The 24007-nt window shown below is 44.3% G+C and overlaps 1 protein-coding gene across 2 annotated transcripts in view; it reads left to right on the top strand.

Annotated features, from left to right (window-relative positions):
* The first annotated feature begins 6038 nt into the window (after positions 1-6038).
* RAC1 (Rac family small GTPase 1) overlaps positions 6039-24007 on the top strand; it is a 56478-nt gene continuing 38509 nt past the window's right edge. Inside the window, exon 1 of one of the 2 annotated variants that reach the window (XM_078665140.1) lies at positions 6039-6298. In XM_078665140.1, the coding sequence (XP_078521266.1) occupies positions 6264-6298 (35 nt within the window). In that variant the 5' untranslated portion in view covers positions 6039-6263. The remainder of the gene's footprint in view (positions 6299-24007) is intronic. The other variant, XM_078665139.1, reaches the window with a different exon arrangement.

Genomic DNA, 24007 nt, shown 5'->3' with positions numbered 1-24007 from the left:
TTTAAAACGTGGATTAATTGGGTCACCTTCCTGAGAGGAGCAGACAACATCACAGGCAACTTCTCCAAGGAACACAACGCCAAAGTACACATGTGGGGCCCACTCGACGAGCACCTGAGGAAGACCCAGTAAAGGACAACGACAAGTGTGAGACCCCCCCCCCCCCCTTTCTTTCTTTCCCCCCTTCCTTCCCCTCCTCTTAACTGGGGGAAAAACAAAAGGAAAGAGCGCGCACTCACAAATGGACTGTAGACATTAAAAAAACGCCAATGCATATCCCACCTATATATTTCTTTTGTGTTATTTTTGGATGTCTTTTTTCCTGCCAATAAAAGCTTTTTCAAATAAAAAAATTAATAAAATAGTGCTACTCTAACTTTTCTTTTTTAAAAGTGTCTCCAGCGCAATGCAAGTTATTGGGAAAATTAAAGGTCTCTGATATTGTATTCTCTAAATCTCCATCTAAGCTTTTCCAAAATGTTGGTTATGTATATAGTCCGTCAGGTGATTGCTGAACTTGGTTATACTTGCTTAAAGGCGTGATAATGGGTTTCTGTAGACAAAGGTGGCTATGATAAACAAATGTTACCAAGCTTAAAAGATGAGTTATTTGCTGTAAGGTTGTGCAGCAACATATTACTGGAGTGCTGCATGTTTTTTTTCTTGAATTGCTTCACTAATGATGAAGATTCCTGAAGACAAAAAACCACAACACCCTGGCACACATCTATTTATTTGTGTTGCAACCAAGAACAGCAAGGCAATGGTAGCCTGGTGATAACCGCATCTCCCACGCCACACAATGGCCCGCAGTTCAGCGAGCAGCCCAAACGTAACTCCTCCATGTGTGATTGAAGGATGTCTCACCTACATCACATTCACACCAATGAATGTGGAGACAAATGAATTGACTTTTGTGCTCTACCCATACGAGAGGGACATTGGAGAATTATCAAATCCTGAGGAAGGACTCCCACAGCTCCTAAGTACTTTGCAAGAGGTTGCAACATGTCGACTGTAGCGTCATCCCCAGCCCGGGTACTCCCCAATGACTATGCCATGCACGGAGCTTAGTATAACACGTCTTTATTTTTCTGCGTGTAACTGCGACCTCAACATCCTAAACCTGCATCCACTTCACTATGCTCTAAAGTCTAATTCTTATGTCACAGTTCTACAGAGTCCATCAGGAGCTACAAGTTTCCCGTCCTTACAAACTCACTCAATACTTCGCACTGTGTTGCACTTATCTTTTCCTTTGCCTTGCTGTTACAAAATGGTTCTTCTTTCTACAGCCTTTGCATATTTGTCCAATGGCGGGACATTTACCTTTGTGTGGAAAAGAAAATCTAAACCTGAACCACTACTACTTTTTCTGTGGGGAATTCACTCTGCGTCCTTCGGCCTTATGCTTTGGCTTATTTTTCACATTCATGACTGATTCAATCTTGGCACATGCTGCCCTCCATGTCAGCAGCTGGTTGATCAGCATGCTCTTCAGCTCTGGCAGGCATGAGAACTTGCTCCAGACTAATAGTTTTTCTCAGCATTCGTCGTCTAAACGAATCTGACAAGCATCCGTCAATCACTCTAAGGCATATAGCTTCCTCATCATTAAATTTATTGAACTTATAGTGTTTGATGAGCGTATCCAGTCTCTCGACAAATCTGTTGATGGTGTCACTAGCTTTCTGTTCATGACTGAAGATGTGCCTTTCGTAATTTACATTTGGCTTTGGATTAAATTTGAGATTCAAGCTGCTTTGATTTGACTGTATGTAATTTCATCAGCTCGCTGAATTTTCTTTATGACTTCTTTTACGCCTTCACCAGCAAGATTCATAAGGTACTTGATAATCTTCTTGTTATCTGCTTCTTCTTTGCATCAATTGAATCATCAAATATCTCTATCCACTTTGTCCATGTGTCGCCTATATTCAGCTTTTTGGCTGTATTGAATGGTGGTGGTGGTTTCAAGAAAACGGAAGCATTGTAACCATTGATAAAACTTACTGATGTGGTGAGTAGAGTTCCTTCTGATGCTGCTTGGTGATCTTGTTTATGCAAAGTATCTCCGAGGCCTTGCGACGTGCCGGCCTAAGGGTCATCTTTGATAATGACAGGAAACATGATCTCTTTCTTGGCTTCCATTGAAAGGCAAACTTTTACATTTCAAATCGCATTTTTCTGAAATTTGAAGACCTTTAGAGTTGTTCTGAGCCCCATTTGGCAGCTTTGGTGGGGTGCAGCTTGCGGTATGGACTGCTTCGCAAGTACAAACCTGGGTGCCTCCTTTGGGGTCACTTCCTCTAGCGCTGTGGCATGATGACTCTTTTTAAACAGTACAGGTAAGTAGATGACCGTTTCTTCTATCACTTTGCCTTTAGATGTCTCTTTGTGCTGTCTGACACCTGGCTGATTTCTGCCTTTCAGCGCTTTTGTTCACAGTCTTATCTTACAATTTGCTGCTCTTTAAAAATCTGGTTGCATCCGCCTATATCAGTATCACTCTGAATGATGTACGGCTTTGAGTTGCGTAGTAGCGAGGTACCTCTCTTTGGGGCAAATTTCCGGCAATGATGTGTAAACGTCTTATTGAAGCTTTTGTTATCTTCAAATGCTATACATGGACTGAGGCTGAATTTTGACTCCACATATACCAAACAGCGGTTCAGCACTTTGACAGAAGCACACGTGGCATGCACGAGCAGTTTGCCTGACCATGGCAAACTATCTGGGAGAGCACTGTTGAACTTTGGGTTACTTATCCCCTATCTAGTCTTCAGTTTTAGCGTCCTCCCCAGCCCAGGTACTCACCAATGACTACGCCATGCACAGAGCTGAGTATAACACATCTTCATTCATCTGTGTGTAACCGCAAACTCAACATTCTAAACCTGCATGCACTTCACTAAGATCTAACCTTTAAGTCACAGTTCTACGGAGCCCATCAGGAGCCATAAGGGTTCCATCATTACAAACTCACATGACACTACATGGACGATTCACTGGGGACTGATTTGGAAACGAATGACTAATACCCTGATTCTCATATAGGACTCTTTCTATTAAAATAACAAACAGAGATTACCATTTCTGCAACCTCAATATGTTTTTTAAACCACCTATGAACTGGTGTTGAGAGACTGATTTCATGAAAACTGTTACATAACGCCCTCGGTGATCCTTAAAAAATATATTTCTTCATGTTGGCTCATTCGTTTAATTAATAGGAAATTCTTCAGAATGTGTTTAAAATCTTCTCTGATTTTGGCGAGGGATGTTATGTTCACAAATGTCCCTCAGACACACGAATATATCTTTGTTTTTTTCTTTTCTTTCTTTTTTCGGTAAACGGTTGCTGATTGCAAACACAGTAGAATTTCCTGTTAATGAGCCCGAAAGCATTATAAACAAGTATCGCTGATGTGCGGAATTTAGCTACACCATACATGTCAACATTTTAGAACAAGAAAGTGGAAGATTTAAAAAAAAAAAATAATAATCAGGAGAATGTATTTCCTCAGTGACTTCAATTAAAGAAGAGACAATTTCAAGCATGAGACAGCTAAGATAAATCCATTTTTAGCTTCAAAAATCTGGTCTCTCACCTGAATCGGATCAGTTGGTATGTATGCCACACATCATTGTGGTTTAAGGAATTATGATCTACTGGCATTGGGACAAACTTTTGTGAATTCATATGTTTTTCTGAACACATGTAATTCTAATATGTATATTTTGTTGTCTATTTAGCGGCTGGTATTTAACGGCGATAGGGGGTGTTGCCGGGCCGGGGTGGGGTAATGAAGAAAAGAAAATCTACTTACCTGTCTGCCACCTCCTCTCCCTCTTCCAGAGCAGGAAGCACCCGGCTGTAGCCAAACATAATGCTGTAATGCAGCGTTGTGATTGCTATGATCGCCGTGGATCGGAACTCAGCCAGAGAATGGGAGGCTGAGTATGTTCTCCATGCTGGCTGTAATGCAGCCTGCATGGAGAACATGTAAAGTACGCATGACGGTTTGACCGGCCCAGCCCGACGCCATCCAAAGCGTCCTGCGCACTTGGAGTGGGCAAACCGCTCCTCCCCTACCCTGCTCTGTGAGCAGAGCAGCCCTGCCCCAACCCTGCTAAGCAAGGGGGAAAATAAGATGATAATAACAATGAGTTATCATCATTTAATTTGTTCCTCTTTCAAATGCTCAGTGAGGCAACGTTCCTCCGCCTTAGCAGAGGAGCCGCCACTGGAACATCACCAAACGTAGCTGTGGAAAGCGCTTTTAGGCGAATCAAAGGTAAACACCAACGTTCAAGCTTAATAACCGATAGAAAGTATGGCAACATTCTAGCACGCACTTAGTAACAAACTGCGGGCATGCATCGGAATGTATCAAACACACTTTCAGTCACTGAATAAAGCTTAAAGAATCCGCACAATTAGAAAGTACCTTTACGTTGAAATCCAATATCGGTTTTAAAGATTAACAGCCATCCAGAGAGATCGTAAAAAGGAATTAAATTGCGGAAAATCAAATTTAGACGATCGTAGCTCCTTGGCAGTATCATATTTTAGGATAAAAGTGCAGAAATTACTCCTTAGTAAAATGCTTGCGAATTTAAATCTGGAATAGCAATAAATCCATAGGTCGGTGGGTCTTCGGTCAAATAAATGTGGAAAGCGCTTTTCAGGAAAGATGAAAGTAACACTTCAAGTTAGTAGTTCAAAGATGAAAGCTTTATTTCCATCGAAGAGACCCACAACATATCCAGTTAAGAAGCAGGTACAGAATGAGAAGATGCATTACAAACATTCTAGATTACAGAATACACTACATTCTATTAACCATTTAAAGGTACATATCATATACAAATCAAATAGCACTCTCTATAGTAGCAAAAGGTGATTGACTCAAATAGGTGTTCCTGCTCATTAAAGTAAATCTTCTTAATTAACGCGCTCAGTTAACATATGACAGTGTTACGCTAATACAGGGTCGTAAAATAAACATTAAGACAAACATCTTAAACATAATATACGATCTACCTCGTTGAATGTAGGTGATTTTCTACAACTGTGTACTGTGCTCTAAAATGGCCCATATAAGAAATTGTGCTCCGGGCATATCAGAAAATCCCCTCCCTACTCCCGCGGGAGAGCCCATGATGTCACTACTTCGGGGCGCGCACCAGAGCAAATTGCAGGGGCGTGCACGCTAAACTTGCGCGTTCTCGTGAAAACGAAGAGTCGCGGGGTACAAGATACTGCCTCGATTTACGTATATGTGGCGACCATCTTGAAGACAGAACATAAGTAGTGACATCTAAAGTGAGATATATTTAAGAAAAAGGAAGTCATATATAAGCCATTCTATTTACGTTACAAAAAGAACAACATGTAAACAAAACTATTGAGGAAAGGTACAATTGCAAAAACACAGTTAGAATGTTAATTTGCTCCCCATTTTCTAAATTCTGCTGAAATGCTGAAGTATGAAAAGCGACAATTCGTAAACTTTTTAAATGAAATGATACAAATTTTATCTCGGTTAGACTGCCTACTTGTGAAAGTGTCCTACAAATTACATTTGTTCCAATATGGCTGTTACCTTTTATAAACACAGATACGGTCGCGTTTTTTACTATAAACAGAACGGACTCACGGTGTACTTAAACATGCGGCCATCTTGGAACTACAAACGTGCCTGGACATTTAAAATAAGAAAAGCAACTAGTTGTTTTGAAAACGGTTACATTAGTGTGACACGTAAAGAACTATGTAATATAAAGAGCATGTTTGAACATTTTGAAAGATATGTTATTGGTAGGCTTATTGTTTCGTGGAGCGCTAGCCCTTCTAATTCAATTTAGTTCACGAAGACATATATATTTTATTTGTTTGTTGGTTAGATCAATTGTTCATAGATATCACAATAGGTATCAGCCAATGGTGGCCGTCAATGTTCACGCTGTTTGGATGATGGCCTGAATATCAGAAGTAGGGCGTAGTAGTCCCTTTTTTCTTTCCATGATGCGGTAGTGAGTACTACCAACCCCGCGCGCGCCGGGAGGTGAGGCCGGATGTACGCCTGCGCGGCACTTCCTGTTTCCCTGCAGCTTACTCCTGGTTTAGGGTGGTGGCTGCTTCAGTCTGCGATCTGTCTCTGGGAACGCCTGCGGCCGAGGTCGGATCAGGAGGGTTGCTAACCCGTTCGAGCGCCAGTGTCAGCGCCGTCCTCTAGAGCAGGGCCGCTGCAGCCACCATGCAGGCCATCAAGTGTGTGGTGGTCGGGGACGGGTGAGTGACGGCTGACTCCGCGCCCTGCGTGCATGGACGCGCCCCTACTAACCACTAGGAGTCACATTAGGTCTGAGACCCCCAAAGCCACACCTTTCTTGTGCGCGCAGCGCCCTCGGCCTGTGCCCGGGACCCAACCGTTATTTCACCCCTCCCATCTTCAGAGCCACATAATTCATCCATTCTTTTCTGTCGCACTGTATCCGTCGGCTGGAATGTTTTCCTGTGCTTCGTTTCTTATTTTTCTCTCCTCTAACCCTTTTTCACACTTCATAACAAGCTTATTAAAAAAAAAAAAACGACCCCCCCCCCTTGCGCCAATACTAGGCATATTTCTTCCAATGTTTTAGTGTGCTGGCCTTTGAGGTCTTGTCAGCTCTGGACGACGTGCCTCTGGGTTTCCTTAAGAGCATTGCGACCATATTTTTGTAGGTTTTCTACGGATGTTTGCAGTAACACATTCATGGGATGTTTTAGTATTGGAAAGGACACTTTATTCTCCCATTGATTTAAAAAAAAAAATCAGTATCGGTTAAGCGTGGCCCATCACCTCGGGGAGTATTCTGGCAATGGGGTGGAAGTAAAATTCTACTATTTAGGGAAATACTCGTCGGTATACATATAGGTTTGCTGTTAACTTAATTTCTGCATCGATCCATGTTGAGCAGATCGACGAGGGTAAACCCATCTCGCATCAATAACAGCTTCACAATAAACCACACGTTTGAGGTTAGTAAGGATAGTGCTCGCCATCGCTGGAATAGGTGCCGCTCATGGGTGCATCCTGTCCCTCCCATGCCTCAGGCTGTACTGGGTGCATCAATCCCTTTCCTGAAGTGTCTACCACCGGGTCACTCGGACCTCTCTGGAAAATTACCATCTGGAAATTATTTTCAGTAGAGGAATCCCTCCCACCTTTCCGCTCCTTGTGTGCAGAAAGTCATTTGCGCGTAGCTGTACGTCGAAATCCATGTTTAGTCGCCAGGTTTTGCTATTATTAATTGTGTCGCTCTAGCAGCTAGTTTCTCTACATGTCAATATTTATAGGACTTAACAAAAACACGTGTATATGGTAGAAGGCTTAGGAACCCACTTGAAACATTACGTGTGATCGTGTGCCGGCAAAAATGCATTATTACTAACTAAAGGAATATTATTTTTCATTCAGCTGGATGTAATTATTGCCTTGAGGCTGCTCGCAGAAAGGTGGTTTAGTAGCTCCCTTTCGGCAGGATTTTTATTGCTTACCGACAACTTCGAAGTTTTCTGTATGTCTTGTTTTCTATATATTTTTTTGCTGGAAAGGCTATAAGCTATACATTTGTTGTACGCTCCTGTAGGATCGTGGCCAATTGTTTATTCCTTCGGGGAAAAGCTGTTCACGTCCAGCGTAGACTGCTCACGCCCCAATGAATCATTGCTCTACTGATGCCACACGTACTGTATGTAATTGGTCGTGCTTTAGAAACAGTTGCTCTAATCTAACGGCCCATGACAATTCTCAGTGGTTACTTTGGCATTTGAGTAAAATGGTTTTTCAGCAATACTCAAATTCTTCAAATGTTGATTCCAGTCAAACATATTGCATCGTTGCTGTACAGCGTCTGTGTTAGTAATAATAAAAATAACATTTGGGGCCTTGCTCTAGAAAAACATTTGTGGTCTGTCTATATTTACGTTACATACCAAAATTTGTGAACAAGAACTGAGAACCTTTGAGCCTGATGGTTGTTTTTTATGCTAATTAAAAGGCGGAGTCAACGATAGCGGTGCTTGCTCACGTGCGGTAATGTGAGATGCCAGAACATTTTCTCTGAATGAACTTGAACATCAGGTTATCCGTTGCTTTCAGGCACATTTGCTTGCTTAGGTGTCACTTTGGGTTCCCAGTGTAGGGTGTGCATTAAGATCCTGTTGCTGCCTCCAACCACCGTACTTTTTTAAATGTATTTTGTTTAAAAAGAAATGAGTTGCTCTTTGAAGCACTACTGCCTTTGTTAGGAAGCATATCATTTGTGTTACTTGACATGACCAAAGTAGCACTCTCTGCCTTTCTATCTCTTTATTGACCCCCGTGTGTGTAATATCTTTTTCAAAGGGGCCATGGGTATGTAAAATCTGACCGTACATGTCCACATGAACCCAGACATGCTGTTCGCCTTAAGTTTTTCCGAGTAAGAGAAACTTGAGGTATTAAAAAATAGGAACCCTTCTCAGACTCCCTTTGCCTATTTTGATAAACATATAGGTTTGTGGTGACCCTTCTAGGGTAACAAAAACATGCTAATGCGCCACGTGTGGAATTTGGGGATGGCATGGACGGGGAACTCCACATTTGATAGCTCTACTGTTTTGGTTTTCTTATCCTTTTTGATCTGAGGCAAGTCCCTGAATGGGAAATTATTTCCAGCAACAGATGTCATTGTTAAGAATAGGAATTTTTTGAAAAGTTTGAAATTTGCCCTTTCTTTAAGACCTCTACAGTTGCATCCATGCCACGCGAAGGACATGTTAAACTATTTTTACTATTTAGATGGTAATGCATTGAGAATTAAGGTGTTTTTGTGTGTGAAATACTTCCATTCTAGATGTGATGTTTTGTCTATTTTAGACAGTGGTGTCTTTTTTCTGAGTTTACACTTCTCCATGTAGCCCGCATGAGAAATGTTGCAAATTCGTGATAATTTTCACCAGAAAGATGATATTCTTTCTCAATGTAAGTTTCATAAGTAGGCCTACGCTTATTAGTTGACAACACTGTATAATTTTCTTTATCTGAAACAAAATTTTTTAGTACACATCATTGATACTCTTCTCCATTTCCCTTTGTATCGATCAGTCTTTAAAAGTAGGGGTTGTCATGATTTTTATTTTGAGTTATAACGCTCTGTAGAGATTTTCCTGTATGACAGGCCTGTCCGTTTTGTCCAGACACTATCTGACATGTGTATTGTCTAAGGTGCGCCTGCTCACTATGCAGCATCACTGTATACCATTCTTTATTAGATGAAGAAAATGCCCCATCACAATATTTGCCAGATGTTTTGTACGGGTGGATAGTTGTGTGCGTTGTAGTGAAAAAAAAAAATGTTGGCTGCAAGGATGCATTGTTTTCACTCAAAACCTGAATCAGGCAAGCATTTGCCAGCTCTAGTGACATCCTAGGCCCAGAGCACTGCACAAGGCCTCGCGCATGTTCACATATGATCTTAGTGGTGAAATTAAATATTCACAAATTTGATGATTTCACTAAAATCACAAATGATTTCTCTTAATGTTTTCTCGCTGTGGAAATTTAGCTGTTTAATTGAGTAACCATTGTAGGGACATCTAGATGTTGTGGTAGCGCAATCTTCCAGCTACATTTGTCTGAGGATGTGTATTGGTGGAGTTTCGCAGTCCTTATACATACTTGTGACATTAAATATCATAGCACCACTGACATGGCTCACTTGTGTGAAGCTGCAAATAATTGCACTTATCCACATCTGTTTAATGGCAACGGTTTCTTTTATATGCCCAATGGTCACAGCCACTGAACCAAAGATATGGGCTGTTTCCAAAGGGCTCTAAATCAAGACCACCCTTTCTGTGTATTCTTTACAGTAACATCCTGCTTCTGACGGGTGGGCTTCATCCATCCAATTACATCTGCAGTAGCCAAGATATTGATGAGGTAGATGATTGTGATCTTATTTGCAATGTAACCTGTGACGTGTAAGGGCATGAACATGGCTGAGTCAACTTCAAAGCTGGTTCGTAAACGTGGAACTGGCCAAATGGGAAAACGTTAGTCAGTTTTTTTTTCATTAAAAATTCTTCAACTCAAAACATTTTACAGTTGTAGCAGACCAGATATCCGTATATATTGAACTATTTCAACTTAACAAAATAGTGATCAATTGACTCCATGCCAATTCACAAAACTAAGTTTACACTTTTTGATAAGTTTGTTGTACATGTGTTCAGTGTATTTTGCTCTCTGTTAGAGCAAGAATTTATATGTAACGTTAAGTGGGAAATGCAGCTTTTGGGAATCCTCAAATCCCCTGTCGCATCCCCACCCTAAAAAACACAACTAAACTCCTTTCCCCCAGACCATCTGCAGATAGTTCTAACACATCAATGTTGAGGGCAACTTTGGGAGAGTTCAGAACATTTTTTATTAACCCCTTCGATGCTGATGACGGCCCCCAGCCATCATGCATCACTGGGCTCGTGTGCTGATGACGGCTGGGGGCCATCATAAATCCACTCGCGATTCTGCTGCACAGGCGCAGAATCGCGGACGCGCCCAAGGGGTTAAAGGAAGTCAGTTATTATTGATCAAAACACTGTTCCAGAAATATTTTCCTATGGGCTTGCCAAAATAACCACACTTGTGATCACATCTATGTTTCCTGTTACGTACTTTACTGCCCAGCAATCCGACCTTCCTAAAAGAGAAGCATGCTCTAACATTTTGGGCTCATACTGATAGAGGGCCTGCTTGATCGAAATGTTTAATGCTTGCAAGGTTTGGATTATTACAAGCATATTTCCTATTCGATTGGTTCGCAGATCCATTGCAGGCATTGAATGGCTCATTAAAAAGCTGTACTGCGGTTTTATTGAATCTAGTTTGTCAATAGTCTTGTTTATATGTGCATCCACGGCCTGTTGGCTAACTGGGTCAACTGTACATCTGACATACGTTATAACATGTTCCACTTATTGGTTATATTCTATTGTTTGCTCCCACCAGCCCATAAATAAGTTGGCATCTGTGGGGACGAATTGCCCCCGTGGCAGTACCTTTGTAAGGTTGGGGAGAGGTGTTGGCCTACAGGCTAGGGCGGTCAACCTCAAATATGGGGTACCAGGTTTGAGTCTCTTCAAGGACGGCAACATCCTGTGATTCTTCACAAATCACTTAATCTCCCCGTGCCTAACAAAAATGAATGTGTCCTCATGTAACAGAACTGGTGCTTGTGTAAAGCCCTCTGATATCTTCGGGTCAAGTTCATGACATGCTATATAAAATTATGTAACAAAAAAAAATCCGTATAACTTCCCATCATAGGAGATAAAACACTACTTTCTAAGTAGAATACCAGCATTGCAGGAAGAAAAACTGTTGTAACGATCCCTGTATCGGTGTAGCTGGTAAATCGGTTTGACCAAAGGTCTTATTTTGTCTCCAGAGTTTGCGCTTCAAGGGTTGTTTCTTGCTCGATTGGCCCATAAAGGGTCATTTATTTGACTTATTGTGTAGCTTTTAAAAACTTATGCTGAGATTTTACTGCACCTGATTAACTTCTTATTTGGTTTTGCAAATGAGACTGGCCTGATTGTTTCTACCTCTAAATTAATGTACTCTACCTCTAAATTAATAGACTCTGGTGTCATTTGGACCCCCTTTTGTTTTGGCCTTGCCCCTGGACATTCCAGTTTGGGATAGTTACCCTGCCTTTTGTCCCCTCGGGCCCCTTATAAATCCTTCCACTAGAGTTTCCAGGTAGATGGCGACAACGTTATGGGTGGTCTGCCAATGGGGCCTTCTCTGTTAAGGCTGGTTGGTGTGAAGAACCAGCGCCCCCTTCTGTTCTCCTCACTACTTTCCTTCCTTGAAATTGCCTTGCTGTTTCTTCTTCCAGACTTCTAAGGAGCATTCAACTGAGACAGTCTTCTGGTAAAACCCACTAGTTGACTGCATGTTGTCCACTAATACAGGACCGCAGAGTCTTGTGTTTGTTGTTACCTTGAGTTTTGCCTTTAACTCTCTAATGTGGGTTCCTAACCTATTTACTGCAATCATATACCCTGCACATTCTGTCCTGTGGGGTTGATCCTTTAGCGATCCTGAATAGACTTTATATTGTAATTCCCAATAGCTTAAGTGCCCATGTGCAGTAGGTTCTCTATGGATCCCCATATAATAATTGCTCAAATGTTCCACCAGTGAACTTAAGCTCGCTCTCCTAGGTCAGACTCCTTTATAGTATTGCGTGGGTGCCTTACTAGTTCCTCTAGTTGAGTTGGTCCTCCTGCTCCTTGGTGACTCTATAATAAAGCCCATGACTTTGCTTAATAGCGCCCTGGTCGAGTTTGCCCTCTGTTGCTCTTAGTTGTAATACTGAACTACTTCCCGTCCGGTTAATCGTGCCTCAGGTGGGTTGGTCCTTGGCCGCTCCTTGGTGTACTCCTTATACCGCTGGTCTTTTGGATCCAACTGATGATTACCATTGTTCGCCTCTATTTACGATAACGTTTGATCTTAAATGTGGTAGGTGTCTATCTGCAGGTGCATCAGCATGATCTCTTCTCTCACTCGGCAACCCCCATGCTTATGTGCAGTGAAATTAGCCTACCATACTTGTACACCTCACTTGACCTCCGACATAGACAAAAGTACAACCATCATCTTTTTTAGCCATGCATTCAGGCTTGCGCCCATGATCTCTGTGTAAATCAGACAGCTTTGTGACTGTCAGGGGTATGGCGCTCTATTTACATGATACAAAGGGACGAGCTACGTATGCGACCACACAAACTGTTTTTGGAATAGGGAAGGTTGCCAAAACAATACTGTATTGCTGACCGTGAGACTGTTATCCTCCAAAATGCGTGCTTTTGGGGCAGGTTCTCCATTAGAAGTCTTTTCAGGAGTTTGCAGTTCTCACCCCTTCCAGGAAGTACCTTGTGCTATATTACTGGCAACTGAAGAACTTTGCTCTGCAGAGAGATGCTTTATTAGCTGTCTGACAATGGAACACAGCCGTTGCTCTGTTTTACACATCCTGAGAATAGATAGCTTGTGTATTTTAGCTAAAAACATTTTTAGTGCTCCATAAGATGTCACATTTGGGGCCAGTTGGTCTTTTCCGTGGTATTTTTTAGTATGTTTCGATACAAATTTATGTTGCCTTTCAGAGCTGTAATTAAGAAATCCAATCTGCCCATGGAATCTAGAGCACTCGTTACTGTAGTAGTACATATTTACTGATTCTAACGAGTGGATATAAAGAAAACAAGCTTGTTATTCATTCGCACTCGCAACATAAAGTAGCTACAATGGAGGGAAATGTCAAACGCCCCAGTTCATAAAAAATTATTTGACATTTCTACGGATTTTTTAGGTCGAGCCTAGCGCAGCGCGAATGCGCTGCGGGAGGCTTCTTGTAAGTACTCCAAACATCTCCGTGTGGGTCTGACTCCTCCCACAATCTGGTTGGCTTTTGCGTGTCTTTCACTAATGAAATCACGCACATGGCTAAAGGCGGGTGCATGTCCCACCTTTTTGTTATGTTAACTCCCATGGCATTTTGCTCTCGGGAGCGAGCAGCGGCAGGCGGCAGCTGTGTTCCTGTGCCCACCACTCTCTCTTGAACTGCTTGTTTTCATTAGCAGCCTGCGCTCCATGTTTGCACCCCACTCTTCTTTGTTTGTTATTTTTAGCGCGGTCTGAGTCTCAGCTTCAGCTCAACATCCTGTGATCCTGGGCATATCACTTAATTTCACAGTGCTGGTCTTCCTCAGAAAAATTCGCGTGACCGTGTGTAATGGAACTGGAACTTATGTAAATCACTCTGATACCGTCCGGTAGAGTTAGCGTGTAATATCTTTGTTATAGTTTTGCCCTTCACCTTGTAACTAGCTGCTCAGCCAGTGGGAGTGTTCTTGGTGGAATGTTGACATGAGTGGAATGCCTGGGTGCCTATTGTGTAACAGTTGGGAAGATGGGCTGAGCAGCTAGCAGGCTGTCCTGGTGGGGCTGCAATGTATGATGTTAAGAACTAAATAAATACCTTGAAAGACAGCACCTGACTACGTCTGCTGTGTCACCACTACGTCTGGAACTAGATTACTTCTTTTGGCGACAAGGATGGGGACTTATCCACGTTTTACAAGGTACATCAAGGAAGTTTAAAGTTGATAAGCCTTGGATGTCTTCAAGTTGGAAGGAAACAACAGAATCTAGAAACAAAGAGTAAATGGGACACGTAGTGGTTCCATAATGACCACAGAGTCTGCGCAAGTACATTTTCTGGAGGAAATGGTACATAAGAGACAACTGAGGAAGCATGGAGTTAAAATGAAAATTACCTACATGAAAAAAATTATTTGGAGTAACATATTTTGCAGTTTAACCGCTGTCTGTTTTTAAAAATACAGCACGTGCCTTTTACTGCACGGAATCTTACCTTAGTCATTGTGTACTGCCATGCCTCCATGGATCCCCTGTGACGTTCCTTGCAGTTCCCTTTGAATTGCTGTTTGGGGCCGCCCGCATGCACGGACGTGCTGTGAGCCATCCTGCTCAGTTTCACGTCCGTGCAGCCATCTTGGGTTTGTATGCTGATTAACACATCGGTTTAGGAGCGTGTTTCCTGTTCATCTTGCCAACCAGGCGATAATGTAAATTGAAAACTTCTATGTGAGAGAAGGGTTTTGTCGCTCTGTCTTGATAGGCTTCTCTGTCGCAGGATTGTTTTCTGGAGGGCAGGTAAATCAAATGTACTCTCTCTCCACTCTACATCATTAAAGGATCTGCTGCTCGACTCGTGAAATGTCAGGTATCAGTAGGATCTGGTGTTCACTCTGAAAAGTCAGTCAATGAACTGGATCCTATTTATCAATGGTGAGCTTTTTCTTTGCCTCAAAGTTAACACGTCTCTACCAGCTTATATTTTTTATGTTGATTTCACTTTCTTATTTAGCCCACGGAGCACACCGAACCACACATACAACCACACTGTCAGTGCACGCTTTCACCGGGCACAAACACCACCAGCTGTCAGTGCACACTTTCACTGGGCACAAACACCACCAGCTGTCAGTGCACGCTTTCACTGGGCACAAACACCACCAGCTGTCAGTGCACGCTTTCACTGGGCACAAACACCACCAGCTGTCAGTGCACGCTTTCACTGGGCACAAACACCACCAGCTGTCAGTGCACGCTTTCACTGGGCACAAACACCACCAGCTGTCAGTTCACGCTTTCACTGGGCACAAACACCACCAGCTGTCAGTTCACGCTTTCACGGGGCACACACACACCACTAGCAGTCAGTGCACGCTTTCACGGGGCACACACACACCACCAGCTGTCGGTGCACGCTTTCACCGGGCGCACACGCACCACCAGCCGTCGGTGCACGCTTTCACCGGGCATACACACACCACCAGCCATCAGTGCACTCTTTCACCGGGCACACACACACTACCAGCCGTCAGTGCACGCTTCCACCAGGCGCACGCTTCCACCAGCCATCAGTGCACACATCAATTAACGCATCCACAATTATCTATTGTAGCAATCGCAGTATGGCGCACTTTACTTTTACACATATTCATCTAAAGCGCAGTATGCCACCATTGCTACAAAAATAAATTCACATTTTTTTGGCCTACAATTTATAGACTTTTGTTGCAATTGGTGTTGCAATATTTAGCAATGCCAATAGCTCAAACTTAATTAATGCGAGACCTATTGCATTGCAAATGCTTGTTCTGAGCGAGGGCGATTTTTGTTTTTCATACTTAACTCTTTTGGGTGACTGGCATTGTATCTCTTGTAAGCCAATTTCTATTTTGAATGGGTGTTTTGCCCCTTTCACCTGGGTTGTTAGTTTAGTCACACTGTTAATAGTAGAGTGTTTTTCAGTCGTTATGTACTGCAAGTTGGTCAACTTGTGTTTTTCACACTTGTTCTCATTAGGTCTCGCCTATGCAGCATGCATGCGCTGCATAGGAGGAGACCTCTTGGAATCGATTCACTTTTTCTCCCAAAAACATGAACGCTTTGCATGGCAACATGTGCACGTTTGCCGATTCCCTTGCGGAGCGAGCAGCGCCATCTGTTAGCAATTATCTCGCTCGCTCCTAAAGGTAAAGGCTGCATGTCCCTGCTCTCGACTGCACTCCCCCCCCCCCCGCTTGTTAACCGAGCGCCGGTTAACCCGAAAAACAAGCATGCTTCATGGGTGCAATAAGCATAGGGGTCTACTTATTCTTCTGTAATATATATTTTGTGGAAACACATTTTGTGCGTTGCCCTATGCACTTGCCCCTGCTTAGTATTACTGGCGTGTGGGCACTGGCTCGGACTTAGAGGCGAGAGTGGCATTTAGAAGCCGCAACTCCGTATCTGAAGCGCGTGAGCTCCCGGCAGGCGTAGCGGCAGTGGGAATACCCCTTCTCTGAGCTACCTCTACCCGATGGAAAACTCCCCTTGAGGAAATGAGGACCGTGCGTGCACCTCAACTCTTCCGCCGATGCCTAAAGACTCATCTGGTAGGACGGTCCTTCACCTGCTGACTCAACTGTAAGGAAGTGCTGGGGGCTTTAGGGTCACTCTAGTCTACATAGAACACAGTTACTTGTGTACTTACATTCTCTCTCCTAATTTACGTCAATTGTAATCCAATCCGAATCCTCCTCCAATGCCTGAGGCTTCCTTGGCCGGGCATAGACCTAAAGAAAGGACATGCTGTTTTTGTTGACTCTGCAAGCAAGAGGCTTGTGAGAATTGGCACTGGAGTACATACAGTATAACCGCTCCTGTTGTCAGTAGCCTCGTGGCTGTCACTGATGTCAGGCAGCATGCTTTGGCTGCTGTTGGCTCTCCTAGCTTGTGAGATGTGGTCTGTGTCTCCAGTGTATTGCCAAGAACAAGCAGCCCAGACCCCCGACTGGAGGATGACCCTGAAAACCATTTGCAACGGAGTACACAAGATCGACATGTACCTGAATGCTCCGATGGACCTGCTGGGAGAGAGGATGACTGGCTCTGCTAATATAAGTGCAACAATGGTAATAGAGGACAGTGTTTTAGTCCACCTTTTTATTTTTTTATATTACTTTTGGGGGGAAGAGAAATAACTAGGACTTAATGTTGGAGCCATGGTGACACTGCAGATGAGGGCAATGTCAGTTCCGAGTTAGATGTGTGGTTGTGACGTTGACAAGGCAAGCTGGAGCAAGGCTGCATGATGGCTGGCCTTGTTAGTGTGTGTGAGGGAAGCACATGGGGTAACGTGTGGTAATGGTTGGGGAATGCTGGGTGGCTGTTACTGTCAGTTGAGGTGGCTTTGTGTTGTGTTTAAACTGAAGGGGGTGGCACTCCAAATATGTATTTGTTTTACTGCCACGGAATTTGCGATGTCGTATGGGTGGTCATGTTCCTTCCATAAAAGCTGAGGGGGTGGTTGGTGTTGGTGTGGCTGGATGGATAATAGTGGTTTCACATGTGACTATAATGGACGGGCAAATATTTTGTGCCATTGGTGTTGGGGCCAAATGGTTATGGGGGTGTTAGTCCCAACTACGTTATGGGTAGTGGGTATTTATCTCATCTACTGTGTATAGGGGTGTTGGTCCCACCTATCTTATGCGTAATGGGTGTCCGTCCTATATACAGTCTGCTTTATGAGCCGGAGTCCCATTTTCCCATGTTTGGGTGCAGTCCACCCATATTTTGGTGTATGTACATGGGTGTGGCCCACCCATATTTTGGTGTATGTACATGGGTGCGGTCCAACCATATTTTAGTGTATGTACATGGGTGAGGCCCACCCATTGTCTTATTCAAGTTTAAGGAGTGTGTACATGGGTGCGGTCCACCATAGTGTTTTCATTAACATTTTATGGAGTAGGTACATGGGTGTGGTCCACCCATTCTGTTGAGTTCTGGGGGGGGGTGTCACTCCCAAGTGTTTCGTCACGGTGTAGAGTTCTTGTAGTCTTTTTCTACTGTTTCGTTGCACTTTGTTTCACATGTATTTTCATGTGGTTTCCTCACTTTTTGTTAGTGAGCTTAACGTTCTTTGCTCTTCTTTTTAGGTCTAGCTGGTGCAAGCAGCGCGAAGTGCTGCTGTCCAGCGAAAAGACCTATTGTTATGCACTTGCTGGGAATGTTGGACAGGGGATGGGCACGCGCAGGGCCGTCGGCGATTTCATCGCGTGTGCCCGCACGTACAGCCCTGCGCCGTGCACATCTCCTAGCCCACATTCCCAGCAAGTGAATAACACATACACGCGCAGGCACACGCGCACACACACGCTGGAGTCTGCGTCTATGGGAGTCCGCTCCTGCACGGGCCCCCGCCGTGCCTCCCTCTCACCTGCTTCGCTCATCACCGCTGCTGTTGAGGATAATAATTTCTGGAGCGCCAGGTCCTCTGCTCCCAATGGGTGGGCGGGAGGGGGCGACGCGCCCAGGGGCTCCCTAGCAGGGACAGGCTGACGACTTCCAGCCTGCTAACTTTCTGCTGCTACGGGCAGGGCATGACGGCGGCTGCGCAGGATTCGTAGCCCCTGCCCTTCGGCCGCCTCCGGGGCTCCGCCCTGCTAGCAAGTGGGAGGATGACGTTGTGTCCAATGTATCGCAAGGTAGGGTTTAGCCTGGACTCGACCCAGTAGAGTAAATTTATACAGCATTTTGGCCCCCTTTTTGGGTGCCAGAATTATGCTTAGGAGGCAGTGTTTGGATGTGGACCCTGGTAATCTCACTCAGTACGCTCAACATTTTGGCCCAATAGTTCCTCAGGAATGTTGCTGGTTCGAACCCGCAGCGTGGGCATCCAGAGGAGTGTATTGCATAAATCTTCTGGAGCCTCTGGCGTAGAGATTAGTGCGGTGCAAATACTGAAACTGTGAGTTTAAACCGAGAATTGCTTGCCACTTATGCCTGTCGCCACTCTGCATCTGTGAGGGGAAGAGATAATTCTTCTGATGATGACCTGTTCCGAATCGGCTCCACGTCCACCCTGCAGTTCAGTTTCAGGGCTTTATACATGCGAGAGATAATTTCCCCAGTGGTGCCAGATGCCAATAACCGCTGTAGTGTATAGGAGTCCTCCGGCTCTGCAGGGAAGGTGGGCCGCCGCCCTATCTTCTGGGCTGTGTGGGAGATCTGGGCATTTCTCACGAATTGGCCCAGAGGTAGTCTATAGAATTCCTGTGCCTCATCTTTGAGGAAGACTTCAGCCGTAGTGCAACCCCCTGTGTACCAGCGGGTTAGGTCCATTACTGCTTGTATTTGCCAAAAGCCCAGCAACCATTACAATGGTAGGTAGCATCTTCATGTAGGGAACTCTGCGGAGCACTAGTGTGACTGCACGTTCCCACACCTCGTCAGCCTGGTGCACTGTAAAAGGGCTCCGAGGAGGCTATGTTCGTGGGATTCAGGCAGTTCAAGAGGGCACTTATGGGACAGAATGGGACACAGCCAATTGTTGATGGGGGTTGGGCAGAGCAACAGCAAGCTCCCCCTCTACCTGATACGTGTGCCATGCGTGACTCTGGCGCTGCTCACAGCATTACTTCCTGGCACAGCAACTCGTATTTCCAGTGTTATACAATGTTATGACTACCGTTGCGGGAGGATGAAGGCCATTTCCTTTAAAAGGATAAATATGCTTCCACTGGAGTGAATGGGTGCTTTGCGTTCTGTTCGTTGTATTGTAAATGAAAACAGTAGAAAACAAGCATTTTCAATGCAATAGGTCTCGCAATTGCGAGAGTTTAACCTATTGGCATTGTAAATGGCAATGCCTTTTAACGTTTTAAAAATCAACACATACATAAAAGACATTGCCATTTAATGCCAATGGCTCAAACTCTAACTGCGAGACCTATTGCATTGCAAATGCTTGTTTTTCTTTTTTTTTTTTTTTTTCCTTTAGAGGATGGTGATAGTTTGTGTAAATCTTTTCACTTTCTTCCTTTTGGGTGGTCTGTTTTCTCGTGGTATTTATTACTTGTGTAAATTTTGTGTATGGTTCATCTTTAGTATGGTTTAATTTATTTTAGTCTTTAAAGGGAGAAGATAATGTAATATCTTAATGTTATAGTTTTTCCCTTTACCTTGTAACTAGCTGCTCAGCCATTGTGAGTGTTCTGGGTGGAATGTTGACATGAGTGGAATGCCTTAGTGCCTGTTAGGTATGTGACCGTTGGGAAGATGGGCCGAGCAGCTAGCAGGCTGCTCCTGGTGTGGCTGCAATCTAGGATAAGAACTAAATGAATAACTTGAAAGATACCACCTGGCTACTTCTGCTGTGTGCCTTCTACGCCTGGAACTAGCTTACTACATAGCGCTATATAAAAACTGCAAAAACAAATACATGCGAGCGCATTCTGATTCAGGATAAAGACTTTTGAAAGCCAAAACACAGCTTTATTGTAGATTTTCATAGCTCTTACTGCTCCTGACGAGGTGCTGAAATGTCAGTGATCGAAAAGCCGCCCCCCCCCCTTTTTTTTTAAACTACTTTATTGAGAAGTTGACAAGAGATTACAGGACACCAGCAAAATGTTTACAATAAAGTGAATCTCCTCAAAACGAGCGGGTGACAGTCCGGTGCATCTTATAGGTCCATTGTTGGCGGTGTTCGTAAATAATGTGTGCCAGCAATTTGAGCCCTGTAGCTCCGTAGTGATGCCCCCGAGTGAAGTGGTCGGTGTCCCCGAGTGAAGTGGTCGGTGTCCCCGAGTGAAGTGGTCGGTGTCCCCGAGTGAAGTGGTCGGTGTCCCCGAGTGAAGTGGTCGGTGTCCCCGAGTGAAGTGGTCGGTGTCCCCGAGTGAAGTGGTCGGTGTCCCCGAGTGAAGTGGTCGGTGTCCCCGAGTGAAGTGGTCGGTGTCCCCGAGTGATGGAGGTTGGAGTTGCGGCTGCCTTTGAAGTCTGATGCGGGGGGCAGGGGAGCAAATGGTGAGGCATACGCACTGGCCATAATCCGCATTCCAAAGCCCTCTGGCATCAAAGGAAGGGTGGGAGGGAACGAGCATATGGGGTGTGAGCGATAACGAAAGTAAAAGAGGGAACAGGAAGTGACGGAGCGCGCGCTGGTGAAAGCAGTCCAGATGCCAGCTTCGCGCTTGAATGCCTCACATGCACTGGCCATAAACCGCATTTTTAAAGCTCTTTGGTAGACTTTTCTTTTCCCCTTACTATAATCTCGCCAGCAATGCGCAAGCGCATTGTCTTGGGCGAGGCCTAAAAATTGCATTTGTGTCACTTTGGTAGACTTTTTTCTTTTCCCCTTACTATAATCCCGCCAGCAATGCGCAAGCGCATTGTCTCGGGCGAGACCTAAAAATTGCATTTGTCATTTAAACGTGAAACACCATGATTTTGTAGTCGGCTTACCCATTAAGTTACCTTTAGACAATTTGAAACTTTTTTTCTACAAACATTTTATAGAAATGCAACAATGTCAAACACTGTTTTGGCAAAAGGTAAATCGCTAGTTCCTCAGTTGCCAGAATGTCTGTCATCCATTATGCATCCTCCAACACTGTCTGATCCCCCCCCACAGCCTGTGTTCTGCCCAAGGCACAGAGCAGTAACAGTACTCTGAAAATAGAAAAGGGCTGGCGAAGGCACTGTGCAGCTGTTTGTACTCCAGGATCTGAGCACAGCCAACATGAAGCCACTGTATTGTCCCACTATAGTATTGTATGGTATGAATACACCTCCACCCTCCAAGGCTTTCATATTTTCTCAGGACGTTAACTATTTCTATCTATGGAACCTAATTTGTCACCAGTAAGTTCAAATGTATATGTACCCCCTCCTCGCCTTTCCTAAAATCACAAGTGTCTAAAATCAACATTAGAGCTAGGACACCGTTTCGGTAACAGTGTGCTTAACAAATGTGGAAAATAAATAAATAAAATAAATAGATCCTCTATTTCAGCAGCCGCCTCAGTTACCTATGCCTTACTTACCACCAAAAGCAATGCCTAACGTTGGAAGCATTCCTTGTTGATATGAACTCCCTTCGCTGGGAAACAATTTTTGTATAACAGAAATTCCTTTATTGACTACACTACCTTATTCTGACTCCACAGTTGAAGCAAGGACAGTAAACGAGCATTTGCAATTCAATAGCTCTCGCATTTACGAGAGTTTGAGCTAGTGGCATCGTAAATGACAATGCCAGTAACTCAAACTCTTGCAAATGCGAGACCTTATGCATCGCAAATGCAATTTTTGGAAAAGCGTCCCACGCCACGCTTTCAAATTATCATCGGCCACGGCCCTTTCTTTAGGCCGTGTCCGCCATTAAAGTGAAAGATGGGTTTTGGGCGCTTTCACAAAAAAAATGTTTGTCAAGTTAACAGACAATTTTTTTTCCCTGTATGTGTAAAAGTGCCACATGCAGTGGCTTCACTTTAATAGCGGTGCACACCTTTCTTTAGACGCGGCTCTTCTAAAGAAAGGGGTGTGGCCGACATTAAAGTGAAAGCGCCGCATGGGCGCTTGTAAACAAGTGAACAAGCATTTACAATGCAACGGTCTCACCTTTGTAAAAGTTAGAGCTATTGGCATTGTAAATGACAAATTTTGTATTTGTGTTGGTTTTGAAAACAGATAAATGGCATTGTCATTTACAATGCCAATAGCTTAATCTCTCACAAATGCGAGACCTATTGCATTTGCACACACACACAGAGCCACACACAAACAGAGCCACACACAGACAGGATCCAGACAGGTTATGCCTTAATGCCAAGCCATAGAAGTCATATGCATGCATGTGAGGCCATAGATGGCGTCTGCCTGCATATCAAGCCATAGATGGCGTCTGCCTGCATATCAAGTCAAATATGGCATGTGCATACACGTTAGTCCACAGACGGAGTGTACATGCATGTCAACATCTAGATGCCATGCGCCTGCATATCAAGTCATAGATGTCATGTGCATGCCTGGTAGAACAATAGTGTGCATGCATGTCAAGAAATAGATGCCATGTGCGTGCATATCACGCCAGATAGCATGTGCATGCATGTGAGACCACAAATGCCATATGCATACATGTAAGGCCATAGAAGGTGGATGCGTACAAGTCACGTATATCATAAGCCTGCCTGTAAGGCCAAAGATGCTGGGAGTCTGTATGTCGCCGTAGATGCCATGGGAAATCCATGCATGCCCTGGGTGCAGTGCCCCTCTGAGTCTGACCATAGACTGTGTGTACCTAGACAATAGGTCATGGCTCTTGGCTGAAATCTACACAGATCTTTAGCCCAATGGACAGCAGTCCCCAGCTCTTAAATATGTGAAAGGTTAACAGGAAGTGGACTCTGAACTACGACCCCCTGTGGCTGCCGCCCCACCCCCGGTCTGCGCGGGTCTCGCAGTGAATTTTGCTTTGAATTGATATTTTAATAGCTCTTGGATATCATGCCAACCCAGCCCCAAAGGGCATCAAAGCTCTGTACATGAGAAGCTTGGCAAGTTGACGTATACTTTACATATACACGGAATTAGATACGAAAAGTCTGAGTTCTGCAAGGCCAGGAGTAAAATCAGCACAAATACCTGAGAGGATGAAAGATTAGAGATTTCTGCAGGGAGCTAGCACTGCACAGCAGCGTGTGTTTCCTTTCCCTAACAGAAAGGTCCATGCGGATGTGTTCGCCTGGCAGTCTCTGAACCCAAGACTAACACTTCAGAGTCAGACTCGGGGCGTCCTGGCTAACCACTGAAGCAGCAGCGCCACAGGCCTGTGAGGAGACTCAACAGTACCAAACACCGGTACTGCCTAGACGTCACATCCGGCCAAGGAAAGGGACCGACAGCCAAGTGACTGTGATGTGAAGGTGCAGAATAAAGCTTTTCCTAAATATATCGGTGTCTCGTGAACTGGCGCATCTTTACCTTGTGATCCAGAGAGAGCACGGAGTACGTGATGAGGGTGCAAGCTGGGTGCAAAC

The sequence above is a fragment of the Lissotriton helveticus genome, chromosome 10 (assembly GCF_964261635.1).
Source record: "Lissotriton helveticus chromosome 10, aLisHel1.1, whole genome shotgun sequence".
Lineage (NCBI taxonomy): Eukaryota > Metazoa > Chordata > Amphibia > Caudata > Salamandridae > Lissotriton > Lissotriton helveticus.
This window is presented reverse-complemented; position numbering and strand designations above follow the sequence as displayed.